Below are 12,968 nucleotides of genomic sequence, written 5' to 3' on the forward strand. Positions count from 1 at the left end.
CTTTGACTACAGCCCCAGTTTTGATATTGTCTACAGGTTTGGGGTCTTATACTGTCTATTGTGATACCTCGAGGATTGGTCTTGTAGTGATATTGATGCAAGATGGTAGGGTCATTGCCTACGCGTCCAGACAGTTGAAGGTACATGAGAAGAATTATCTTGTCCATAATCTCGAGTTAGCTGCTATTGTGCACGCATTGAAGATCTAACATCATTATTTGTACGGTTTTCCTTGTGAGATCTATACTGACCACTGGAGTTTACAACACCTGTTCAAGCAAAGGATCTTAATTTGCTCTAGAGGAAGTGGTTAGAGCTGCTGAAGAACTATGATATCATTATCTTGTATCACCCGGGCAAGGCCAATATGGTGGCCGATGCTTTGAGTCGCTGGTCGGAGAGTTTGGGGAGTTTGGCTTATTTACCAGTAGTGGAGAGGCCCATGGCAATGGATGTTCAGGACTTAGCCAGCCAGTTCGTGAGATTGGATCTTTCGAAGCCTAGTTGGGTTTTAGCTTGCGTGGTCTCTCGGTCGTCCTTATTTGATCGTATCAGGGAGCGTCAGTATGATGACCCTCATTTGCTCGTTCTCAAGGACAAGGTCCTTCACGGTGATGCTAGATATGTGACTATTGGTAATGACGGGGTATTGAGGATGCAGGGTTGGTTATGTGTACCCAATATTGATGGGCTTTGGGAGTTGATTCTAGAGGAGACACATAGTTCCCAGTATTCCATCCATCCGGGTATCGCAAAGATGTACCAAGATTTGAGGCAGCACTATTGGTGGAGGCGGATGAAGAAGGATATAGTTGGGTTTGTAGCTCGGTGTCTCAATTGTCATCAGGTAAAGTATGAGCACCAGAGACCGGGTGGGTTGCTTCAGCAGATAGAGATTCCGGAGTGGAAGTGGGAGCAGATCACCATGGACTTCGTAGTTGGGCTCCCACAGACTTTGAGAAAGTTTGATGCCATTTGGGTGATTGTGGATCGGCTGACCAAGTCCGCGCACTTTATTCCTGTGTGTACTACCTACTCTTCGAAGCGATTGGCGGAGATTTATATCCAAGAGATTGTTTGCTTGCATGGTATTCCAGTTTCCATCATTTCAGACAGAGGTACTCAGTTCACATCATGGTTCTGGAGGGCCGTACAACATGAGTTAGGTACTTGGGTGGAGTTGATCACAATATTTCACCCCTAGACGGATCGATAGTCCATGCGCACTATTCAGATTCTTAAGGATATGCTCCGTGCGTGTGTGATGGAGTTTGGAGGTTTTTGGAATCAGTTCTTGCCACTGGCGGAGTTTGCCTACAATAATAGCTATCAGTCCAGCATTCAGATGGCACCATATGAGGCATTGTATGGTAGGCGATGTAGATCCTCGGTGGGTTGTTTTGAGCCGGGTGAGGCTAGATTACTGGGCACAAACTTGGTTCAGGATGCTTTGGAGAAGGTTAAGGTGATTCAAGATAGACTCTGTATAGCCTAGTCTAGACAGAAGAGTCGCAATATTTCCTATATGGTTGGAGAGCGGGTTCTGCTTCGAGTTTCGCCTATGAAAGGCGTTATGAGATTTGGGAAGAAAGGGAAGTTGAGTCCGAGGTTTATTGGTCCTTTTGAGATATTGAGACGTGTTGGGGAGGTTGCTTATGAGCTTGCCTTACCTCCCAGCTTGGCAGGAGTTCATCCGGTATTTCATGTTTCGATGCTCCGGAAGTATCACGGCGATCTGTCGCACGTGTTGGATTTCAGTTCAGTCCTGTACAATAAGGATCTATCTTATGTTGAGGAGCCAGTGACAATATTGGACAGGCAGGTTCGAAAGCTGAGGTCAAAGAACATTGCATTAGTGAAGGTTTAGTGGCGGGGTCAGCCGGTCGAGGAGGAAACCTAGGAGACCGAGCAGGATGTGCGTAGCCATTACCCTCATCTTTCCACCACTTCAGGTATGTCTTTATGCTCGTTCGAGAACGAATGAATGTTTTAAGAGGGGGAGGATGTAATGACCCGACCGATCATTTTAAGAATTAACGCCCTGATCCCCTAATAACTGCTTTCCCCGTGTTTGTTTCTGCTATTTTGATTTGCTGGGATGATTTGTTTTGAGTTTCGGAGTGTTTTGAGACACCTAGTCCCTAAAAGAGAGTTTAAGCTTTAGAATTTGGACTATAGTCGGAGCAGTGTGCAGACGGCCTCGGAATGGAATTTCGTCGGTTCCGTTAGCTCCGTTGGGTAATTTCGAACTTAGGGACATGTTCGGATTGTATTTTGGAGGTACGTAGCTTATTTAGGCTTGAAATGCCGAAAGTGGAATTTTTGAAGTTTCTGGTTCGATAGTGAGATTTTGATATCGGCGCTGGAATAGAATTCTGGAAGTTAGAGTAGCTCCTTAGTGTTGAAAGTGATGTGTGTGCAAAATTTCAGGTCATTCGGTCGAGATTTGATAGAATTTTTTATTGAAAGCGAAATTTGGGAGTTTTTGGAGTTCTTAGGCTTGAATCCAATATTAATTTGGTGTTTTGATATTGTTTTGAGCGTTCCGAAGGTTGGAACAAGTTTGAATGATGTTTTAGGATTGGTTGGCATGTTTGGTTGAGGTCCCGGGGGCCTCGGATGTGTTTTGGATGCTCAACGAGTCATTTTTGGACTTAAAGTAGTCGCACATTTTCTGTTGTTGTGTTGCAGAGAAAACCTTCATCGCGTTCACGAGAGGGTTCTTGCATTCGTGTAGAGCATCTGGGTGAAGCAGTTGAATCGCGATTCACGTTCGCGATGATGCCCCACGTTCGCGAAGGTATGAGCCCTTTGGCCTTCACGTTTGCGACATGGTCCTTGCGTTCGCGTAGGGTCCACCGGTGTAAGCTACGCATTCGCGAGTGGACCCTTGCATTCGCGAAAGAGGAAATACTGGCCAGTGATTTTTGTGCATCGCGTTCGCGACAATGGTTTCGCGTTCGCAAAGAAGGAATTACCTAGGCAGATTATAAAGTTTCAAAATCGAGGGTTTAGCCATTTTTATCAAAACTAAAGTTTGGGAGCTCGGATTGAACGATATTTTGAGGGATTTTCAGATATATCAATTGGGAAATGATTTCTAACTCCTTTTTGCTTATAACCCATTAATCTAAACGTGAATTCATCATCTAATTTCGGATTTTGGGTGAGAAATTGGGGGCAAATTTGGAAAAGTTCTTAGGCCTAATTTTGGGGTTTTGATTAAGATTTTGGCATCGGATTTGGATAATTTTGGTATGGTTAGACTCGTGAGTGAATGGGGGTTCATATTCCGTAACTTTTACCCGATTCCGAGACATGAGCCCGGGGGACTTTTGGGGCAATTTTCTTAATTTCGCGTGTTAGCTTCGAATTAATTAGTGGAATTAGTTACTTGAAGTTATATTTATGTTATGTAATTGATTTGAATAGATTTGGGCCATTTGGAATCAAGTACTCGTGGCAAGAACGTGATTTCGAGTTGAATGAGCTGGTTCGAGGTAAGTGGCTTGCCTAACCTTGTGGGGGGGGGGAACTTCCCTTAGGATTTTTTTGGTATTGTTGATATATAAAATGTCTTGTACGTGAGGTGATGAGTGTGTACATGTGCTAATTGTTGAAAATTCTATTTTCATTCAGTAACTATAACTGTGTTTTTCTTCCTTGTCGTACATTACTTGCAATTTAAGCCTACTGTTAGATTAGGGAAGCATGTCTAAGTGACTTAATTGTTTTACTTGTTCAAACTATATTATTTGAATTCTGTGCAGCATGCTAGGTTAGAAATACCTGTTTTGTCTTGATATGAAATTGGACTGAATTGAATATTCTTCGTGTTGCTGCTGTGTGTTTACTTTAGGACTACAGACGATATCCTGGTAGATCCCCCTTGTTTGTTTAATTGGGACTACGGATTTGTATTCCGGTAGATCCTCTTACACATTTATATTGGAACTATGAGACTACACCCAGTAGATTCTCCCAATACTAGGTATTTACATTTGGGACTACAGATAGGTATTCCGGTAGATCCCTTACGCACTACGAGTTGGACTACGAGACGACTCCCGATAGATCCACTGGATATTTATATTTGAGGACTGCAGGACAGTATCCTTGTAGATCTACGGTTGCAATCTCTGTGTAGAGTTACGTTCTCTCTGTAATTTTCTCTCTGTTGTATTTGTTGTTATTCTTATAATCCTGTGTTACTTTATACTGTTAACATTTAATTATATTGTCGTATTCCATACTTTTTTACCTTGTTTTCATATATAATCAATAGAGCCCTGACCTTCCTCGTTACTACCCGACCGAGGTTAGGCTTGGCAGTTATTGAGTACCGCTATGGTGTACTCATGCCCTTCCTGCACATGTTTTTCATGTGCAGATCCAGGTTCTTCGGTTCAGCCCTACCATCCTTGAGGCGAGGGGATTCTTCAGAGACTTCGAGGTATATTTGCCGCGTCCGCAGACCGAAGAGTCCCTCTCCATTCTCTCTTGTAGTTACAGCCCTTCTGTATTTACTTTGATTTAGACATTCTGGAGTTAGAGCACTATGTAGTATCCTTAGCTTGTAATTTCATGAGATTCTGGGTTTTGGAAGATCTTTTCAGTTGAGAGTATGTATTTGTATATGCCGAGCGACATCTTAAACGTTTTCATTATGTTTATTTGCAGTTTCTATTAGTTTTTATCTGTTGTTTTCCTTTTTCTGCAAATTATCAGGCTTACCTAGTCGTAGAGACTAGGTGCTGTCACGATAGTTCACAGAGGGTGAACTGGGGTCGTGACAGTTTGTGTAGAAGGAAGTCAGCTGGTGGGAAGTGGAAGTGATTGTTCTATGCGATCGCGTGGGAGAGGTCGCGATTGCGTGAGTTGGCCAAGCAGTGCTTCGCGATCGCGTGGGTAGTTCCGCGATCGCATAAGGTTAAATGGGGGTAGTCCTTTTTTTGCTTCGCGATCGCGAGTCAAGTTCCGCGATCGCGATGAAGAAAGTATATGGGCAGAATGTTTAAGTTCAAAAATGAGGGTTTGATTTCATAATTTCAAAATTCAATAGAGAGATCGGGAGAAGGCGATTTTAGAGGGGATTTTCAGAGGAGTGATTGAGGTAAGTGTTCTTCACTTGTATTTGGTTAAATTCCATGATTTTGTCTGGATTTTTATCATTTAGTTTGGGAATTTGGGGTAAAAATTGGGAAAAATGGAAGAAAATTTGGAGAGTTGATTTTGGGCATTTGGATGGCCATTTGATGTCGTATTTTGGTGAATTTGATATTGGTAGACTCGTGAGCCAAATTTCATAATTTTTATCGGATTCTGAGACGTGGGATCGGGATCGGGTTTGAGCCAAATTTGGGGTTTTGGTCTAATTTGATAATTTTCGTATGGGTTTCTTTCTTTTAGCATATATTGATGATAATATACTGCTTTTGGTTAGATTCAGAGCATTTGGAGGCCGAATCGAGAGGCAAAGGCATCACGGGTTAGAGTTTTGGCTTGGTTTGAGGTAAGTAATGCTTCCAAACTTGGTTCTGAGGGTTCGAAGCCCTGAACTATGTATTCTATGATTAATATTGAGGTGATGCAAATGCCAAGTGACGGGCGTGTGGGCGTGCATCGTGAAAATTGCGGCCTGGATCATTCCATGGCACCGCTTAGTGACTCTATCTTACCGATATTTGTATTGTGATTATGTGATTAGGTTAATGAGCTGTAAATCATGCTAATCACCATGTTAGGGCTTCGCACCGATACTGTTGAGACCCGAGTGGTCGTTTGTTGCTGTCATCTTGTTAGTTTCATTGATATTCTGTACCTAGTCTTGTTCATGCATAACATGTCATGTCTCAGTCTCGTTGTTGTTACTTGATACATTATATCATTGTTTCGGGCTAGTTTCAATTGTGAGCTCGTGTGTGTGAGACTGGAGAGTGATGATTGAGTGAGGCCGAGAGCCAGATTATGAATGACAGTTATGGGATCAGGATGCACGCCGTAGCAGGTTATTGATTATGCCTTCGTTGGCTTGTTATAGCGCTTGTGCTGAAAGGAGCCCCTCCGGAGTCTATACACCCCCAATGAGCACGGATGATATTATTGAGGGATGGATTTCCTTGGATATGGATTTGTCCGAAGTATTGATATTTGGAGATGGATTTCTCCTCAGAGTTGGATTACCCTTGTTCCTCGGTACCGATTGACTTGAAGTCAGTGTTATATATATTCTGGGATGGATTTCCCTGGGCCGGATGGCCATATGCGGTACCAAGTGGCTGAGCACTTGAGAGTGGGAGCACATGGTGCATTTTCAAACATTTCTGGCATTTATACGTAGAAGTTTACTGAGCTTTATACTTCACCTTATTCGGACTAGTGTTTTTGCTTTACTGTCGAGTTGAATAATTAAACTGCCAGCATGCCTACTTTACTGTTCCATTTAAATGTGTTATAAATGCTGAGGTTTAGTTCGTCACTACCTTTCAGTCTATAGTTTGGACTTGTTACTTACTGAGTTGGTGTACGTACGTTACCCCCTGCATCTTTTATGCAGATTCAGGCACTTTTGGATCCAGTGGCGGTTGTTGATCGAGGCTTCTGACTTAGGAGATTATTGAGGTATTTGTACGACGTTCACATGTCTTGGCTCTCCTCCTTACTTTCCAGTTGTATTTCAGTTGCTCCTTTAGACATTATAATAGACGATGTATTTTCCTTAGACGCTCATGCACTCAGTGACACTCGAATTTTGGGCTGGATTGTATCTATTATGAGAATTTTTTATGTTTCAAATAGTTCTTAATTGTTAAAAGCTTCCGTTAATGTTTTCAAACTTATTATTATTGTGTTGATTATTGAGTTGAGGTTGACCTAGTTTCACGATAGGCGCCATCACGGCGGGTCAGGTTTTGGATCGTGACAGGAAGAGAGGGAGAATAGCATAAAAAAATATTTTCCTAAAAAAGTATTTTATACTCTCAAATCAAACATTAAGAAAATATTTTTTCAAAAAAAATATTTCACCCACCAATTAAACAAGAGAAAATAAGTAATAAAACCATTCATTTTCCATGAAAATATTTTCTAGATAAAAAATATTTTCCTTCGTACCAAACACATCTTTAGTGCGCTTCTGTTCTACTTGAAGATGGGAATAGTCTCTCATGTTTATTTTTTAGATTCAGTGTGCTTTTCATGTACATGAAGATGGGAACAGTCTCACATGTTTATTTTTTGGCACAAAGCACTAGCTTAAGTTAAGACAAAGAAGACAGAATTAATGCATCATTTTCCTCTCTTTAAACCAATAGTAATAAATACAACAAGAACACTGAAATACTTCAAATATTAAACAGTAGCAGTATATTAAATTGGTGTGATTATCAAACTCTACTAATTAGAGCATTATATTATTAGTAGTTGCCCCATGCACAGTGACTTCAGCTTCTATAACACAGGTGTCTTTGACCAAATAACCAGCCCCAGGCAAACTGAAGTACCCAATCGATATAAATCTTGGCCATCCATAGAACGTATGTGATCCACTGAACCAATAATTGGCTGCAACCAAAAGTAGTACACATGAAAATGATGATATATATATGAATGCTACCATCTTTTCAACATTTGACATCATTTCGTTTATATATAATACCATCTATGTTGCGCGGACTCTCCAAAATGTAATCGCACTTGAGTCGGATCCTTCAAAAATACACTATTTTTGGAGGATCCAACACATATCCGATCTTGTTTTCGAAGAGTCCGAGCAATATAGAATATCATAGTACTGTTACCTTTGCCGAAGTAATGTGTTGCGTTGATTTGATCAAGGATACGCAATGTAAATTCTGCATATATTTGACTACCCTGAGATAAGCTGCTTGGTTCTGCCAATGCCAAGTATAGTGATAGATGGCTGTCTGCACCACTCCCTTTTCCCTTGGGGTATACCTGTATCTTCCTGTTTTAATTTATACATACATACCAATCACGTTATACTGACAGCCATTGTCAAAATATTATACTGTACAGATAGAATACAATGACCTCCTTTTGTGCATGTATAAGTTTTTGTACCCCTTGACATATGCGAAGCTAGCTTTTAGTCGTGTAGTGTCAAAAGTGACTCAAAAAATGTTGCATATGTATGTCATTCTTGCATTTTTTTTGAATCCCTTAAATTTCGAGATACTAGGACTCAGGGTTGGCTCAACGGTATTGGTGGCCTAAAGCCAAACTTTGATTAGAGACCTTACATTTTTTTTTAACAAAAATTTCATATATATTTTTATTTGAAGTTTATTTATCTAGCTTTTTGAACTGTAAAGTTATTAAGTAGTATTAATTTTGTTCTTAATTAAATTTTTTCTAATTTTTTTGTTTCAACTAATAATATGTATAGATAATCCATTTATTTTCTCTTGAGATATTTTTGATCTTAAATAAGATTTTATCAATTTTAATTTTAAAAAAATTCTTTCCGTATATGCAACTAGTATAAAAATAGTTAGTATTATTCTATAAGCAATTTATGCATTTGAAAAAGAATCCAGTCCTCTTATATGATTAAGTATATCGAATTATTGATTAGAGTTTTATCTTCTGGTTATACTATTTTTCTTAGCAATTTTAATTTAAAAAATAAGTCTAAATCATCAATTTCAATGGATTTATTATGTTTTAAGGAACTCTCAAGGCTAATGAAATATTTTTGACCATTAAATAGAAAATCAAAAATATTTTATATGCTTCGAATTATTCAAATATATTAAAATTTTCGTCTCATTATATTAAAACAATATACTTTTTTACTTTAAAATGCTTATTTTTTGAAAAACAAATAATACATAAACCTACTGCTAGGAAAAAATGATGCCTCCAAACTTTTAGGGCCTAAAGCCTTTGCTTTACGTGCCTTACCCTAAGGCCGGCACTGGTAAGACTAACAGTTATGTTGGGTTAGACAGGTTGAGTAAGGAAGTGTGCGAGTACCATTTATGTTCTTCTTGAATAAAGGTCTTGGAGTCTTTACAATCCGCAGTGAGAGATGAGAACTTGTCGATCTTCCAGACGTGCTTATAGCTAATGGGGTCTTTAACCATGGATAGACAATCGGCTTTACCTTTGAACTTTTCTTGACATACATAAACTTCTGCTCCTACGACACATATGTCATCCACAACATACCCATTTTCTTGATTGTTGAAATCTTCTTGACTTATGAATCGATCAAATCCCCATTCCACCTTCATTGCATGGAATCTTCTTCCTTTTTGAACTCTCGTATCTGTTGTACATACGTTACGTTGTAATTAAATAGAATATATATATATATATATATATATATATATATATATATATATATATACATTAGACTTGATTCTTTAATAAAAAAGAAATTAAGAGCAGTGACCTTGGAGGACCAAGTAATTGTCATTGTTCTGATTAAGCAAAAAGAGGCGAAAAACAGCATGGACCTCCCAACCTGCAGGGACAAGTGAGCTTGCCTCCGCCATCATCAGATATATAGAAACGTGCTTCCCTTCTGCATTCTTGTTTTTGTTTCCTTTTGGATGAAACACCAACTTCCTGCACATCCAATTATTTGATACAATTTAAAACTTAAGTGAGTAGTAAAATTTAATTAGATTCCACTAGTGATAAAGCTGCACCATTTATAGCCCCCAGCTTCAAAATAAGGGGAAGTGTATTTCTCAATATTGTTCTTTTTTAGCAGTGATAGTGACTGAATCTTGAGAGTATAATGAGTAGGGGGAGTTTCCGAAATGGATCTTGAAACTCCTGCAAATAAAATATTAGTACCAATGCACCATTAGGACATATATACCATTCATGAATTCTAACTTTTAAATCCACAAAAGCGCACCATCTTCGTTGCAGAAATCAGCCATTAGTAGGTAATCACGCCTTATCTTCAATTCATTTCTATAACCATTGGCTTCTTATTTATATGTATTGTCCAATTCATAAACTTTTGCTTCGAAAGTGCCTCAAAAAGTTATCCTTTGCTTAAGCCGGATTATGTTTCTTCATGTTAACAAACACACATTCTATGCTTCTAAATTGGCCAATATAATATGTTTGCTTGTTATAGTTTAGGTACAAGATACTCCACTTTTTTCTTTTCATAATTAACGATTTAGTGATTTTAGTGTAGTTAGCAAAGAGAGGAACCATTTCTAACGGATTAGATTTGAAACTTCTAAATTGGCTGCACATATTAGAAAAAGGCAACCATTTTTGGGTCTGAACGACGGCACGGGAACCAAAGAGAGAGAGGGACCCAAAGGCGGATTTAGAATTTCGAGCTTACGGGTTCTGAATTCTAGTAAAGACGTATAACTTACTGAATTTTGGATAAATTATTTACAAATGTAAATTGAATTTCTTTAACACAACCGTAAAGTTAAACTAATACTATCGAGTTTTGCCAAACTATCGAGATGGTAGCTCCGCCACCAAAGGGGACCAGGAGAAAATGAGCTTAGGAAAGAAGTCCGATATTGACCATGTCATCGTTTAAATTATAAAAGATATATTATGTTAGAGAATAAGTTGGATTTATACTTGTAGTTTGCTAATTAGTTTACATTTATCCTCTGTCATACTTTCCGTTTAAATATACTTCTATTATTAACAAAGTAAACAAAAATAATGCCTCCAGCCCTATTATTTATCCACAGTGGCACCCGCTGCTCAATTAAAATGCCACGTAAGAATCAAAACTATACACATGTCATTTTTTAGTTGGATATATACCCGAATTGTGAACTGCTGAACCAATTTCAGTAGTGATCATGTCCAATTATTCACACCTAATTAAAGAGTATGAAATGATCGTTCTAATTATAAAATCCAACGCAAGTTGGGATCGAATCCACATAGAGTTTAAGTTGGTGTTAAAGTAAACACTCAAAAAAAAAGAACTTGAAATAATAAAATTTAGCTTTCAAACAAGTGTGGATAATTGTTATCTGAATTAACTTCTAACAGATTGAACTAACGAGTAACTAACTGTGTTAAACAATTTGACAATTCTGTTGGGTTTTTTTAATGAAATATTACGTTGTCCCTAATATATCATACTTAAGAAAGGAGTCAAGGAAATTAGGCTAAAATACCAAAAGACCAAGGCAATGCCAAGAATACTTGAAGTGAAATTAAGGCAACACCACCAATACACAAAGGCTTAAAAAGGTGGAATATATTTAAAGTATTCAAATGTTTCACTCCTCTAATTATATAGAAATGTCATGTTTCATATTTCAAGCATCAAAAGTTGATTACAGTTTACTGAATATCTTCACTTATTATCAATAGTCATTTAATAACGTATTGCAAACTAAAATGTTTTTTTTTGTTTCGATACTTGATATATGTATAACACATTTAAATTTTTAATAAATACAAGTTGAGATGAAAACCCCTATGATTTGCTGATCCAAACCTGTTTATGAGGACTTGGAATGAAATCAATTCAAGTAATCAAATCGTATAATCGAAGTAATCAATTTTTCACTTCTTCTCTAATTATACGAAAAGGCTATGTTTCATATTTCAAGAATCAAAAATTAATTACATTTACTGAAGATTTTGTATTAGTGTAATCATATACTTTCACTTATTATTCAATAGTTATTTAATCTGGTCATCATTTATCATTTGTTAAAGTATCGCGCAAACAAAATTTTGCACAACAATTCATGTCTCTTTTTCCGTTTCCATTTGATTCTCAATATCTACGTGATATATGGTGAAATTCAAATATAGCCAGATTTACAAGTGGTAATTGAATAAGTTATTATATGTCTTTTAAGACACGTAGAAAAAATTTAAAGACGGATAATATAAACTAGACGAAGTAATATATTTGAAGAATAAGTGTAATTGAGTCTTTATTTTAAGATTTACAGTCTAGTGATCTTACGCTTTTTCCCCCAACTAATTTAGATTTGTAACACATAAGGAGGAAGCACTTTCAACTATAATTTTTTTATTTTTATAACCCTAACTCGAAACTTCTAATTAAGGTAAATGAGTTATTTCCATCCCACCATATTAGTTGATTTCACTTAATTAATTAAGTTCTTTAATCTTTCATTTTTCGTTTATCTACAAGTCAATAAGATAATCGAGGTCAATGATTGAAGTATAATAGTAGCTCAACCCCCACTCTGTGTTGTTCTATTCCTAGCCATATAAACAAAATTATTGAGGTTCATTTTTTCCTGCAATGTTTAGGTAGAATATCATTTTCAATGAAGACACATGCAAATTCAATTTGTTTTCCGATACTATAACTAGCCTACAATTCACCACCAAACAAAAACGGGTCCCAGCCCATAATTTTTAAAAAGCGGACAAGTTTAAGGGCTGAGGCGAAACTTGGATTTGAATCGTATGGGTTCGAGATTATATTGTAAAAATAGTATGAGCTAGTCAGTTTTCGGACTGGTCATACAAAAATAGCTAGTGTTTGCAAAGTCATTGAAAAATAGCCACTATTTTGCTGCAACACGAAAAGTTCCAGCATAATATACTAGAGATCGGTGCACCTGTGTATGAACTTCCAGCATATTATACTGGAATATTAAAATGTGTGCTTGAGTTATAATAAAAGTGCAAAATATATAAATGTAAATAAATAGATTATGAATTTTTAGCTGCAATTTTTTTTGTACTTTGATATAATCTAAGTGTAAGATATAAAAGTGTAAGAGATATAGCTCGTCACAAATCTAAAATATTAATTGTAATTACACTTTTATCAAATACATTACAAAATTTAATTTTTAAATAAAAATTTATTCTAGAATAGTAAAGAATCAATGAGTACTTTATTTTTGGATCTTTATGTTATTGGACCGCTAGTGTTATTTAAGGTTCGTGGACTAATTTTCGCTCACTTTCTTTCTCATTTATATTCTAAGTATTTTCTTTGT

At 37.1% G+C, this 12,968-nt stretch overlaps 1 protein-coding gene across 1 annotated transcript; it reads right to left on the minus strand.

Moving 5' to 3' along the window:
* Positions 1–7,279: 7,279 nt before the first annotated feature.
* On the minus strand, positions 7,280–9,941 carry LOC104237043 (protein RESTRICTED TEV MOVEMENT 3). Its single transcript, XM_009791114.2, has 6 exons — positions 9,893–9,941; positions 9,678–9,807; positions 9,419–9,594; positions 8,998–9,292; positions 7,800–7,966; positions 7,280–7,563 (listed from the first exon to the last, which is right to left on the minus strand). The coding sequence occupies exons 1-6, from the start codon at positions 9,915–9,917 to the stop codon at positions 7,400–7,402; spliced, it is 957 nt and encodes a 318-aa protein (XP_009789416.1). The 5' UTR covers positions 9,918–9,941; the 3' UTR covers positions 7,280–7,399.
* Positions 9,942–12,968: the final 3,027 nt, after the last annotated feature.

Source organism: Nicotiana sylvestris, chromosome 5 (assembly GCF_000393655.2).
Source record: "Nicotiana sylvestris chromosome 5, ASM39365v2, whole genome shotgun sequence".
Taxonomy (NCBI): Eukaryota; Viridiplantae; Streptophyta; class Magnoliopsida; order Solanales; family Solanaceae; genus Nicotiana; species Nicotiana sylvestris.

Bases quoted from the DNA above. Each gene is read 5' to 3' on its own strand.
- LOC104237043 (XM_009791114.2), bottom strand. From the start codon at position 9,917: ATGGCTGATTTCTGCAACGAAGATG. The intron at 9,808-9,892 runs GTGCGCTTTTGT...TTTTATTTGCAG, and splicing joins TGATTTCTGCAACGAAGATG to GAGTTTCAAGATCCATTTCG. The intron at 7,564-7,799 runs GTAACAGTACTA...TTTTGGTTGCAG, and splicing joins AACACATTACTTCGGCAAAG to CCAATTATTGGTTCAGTGGA.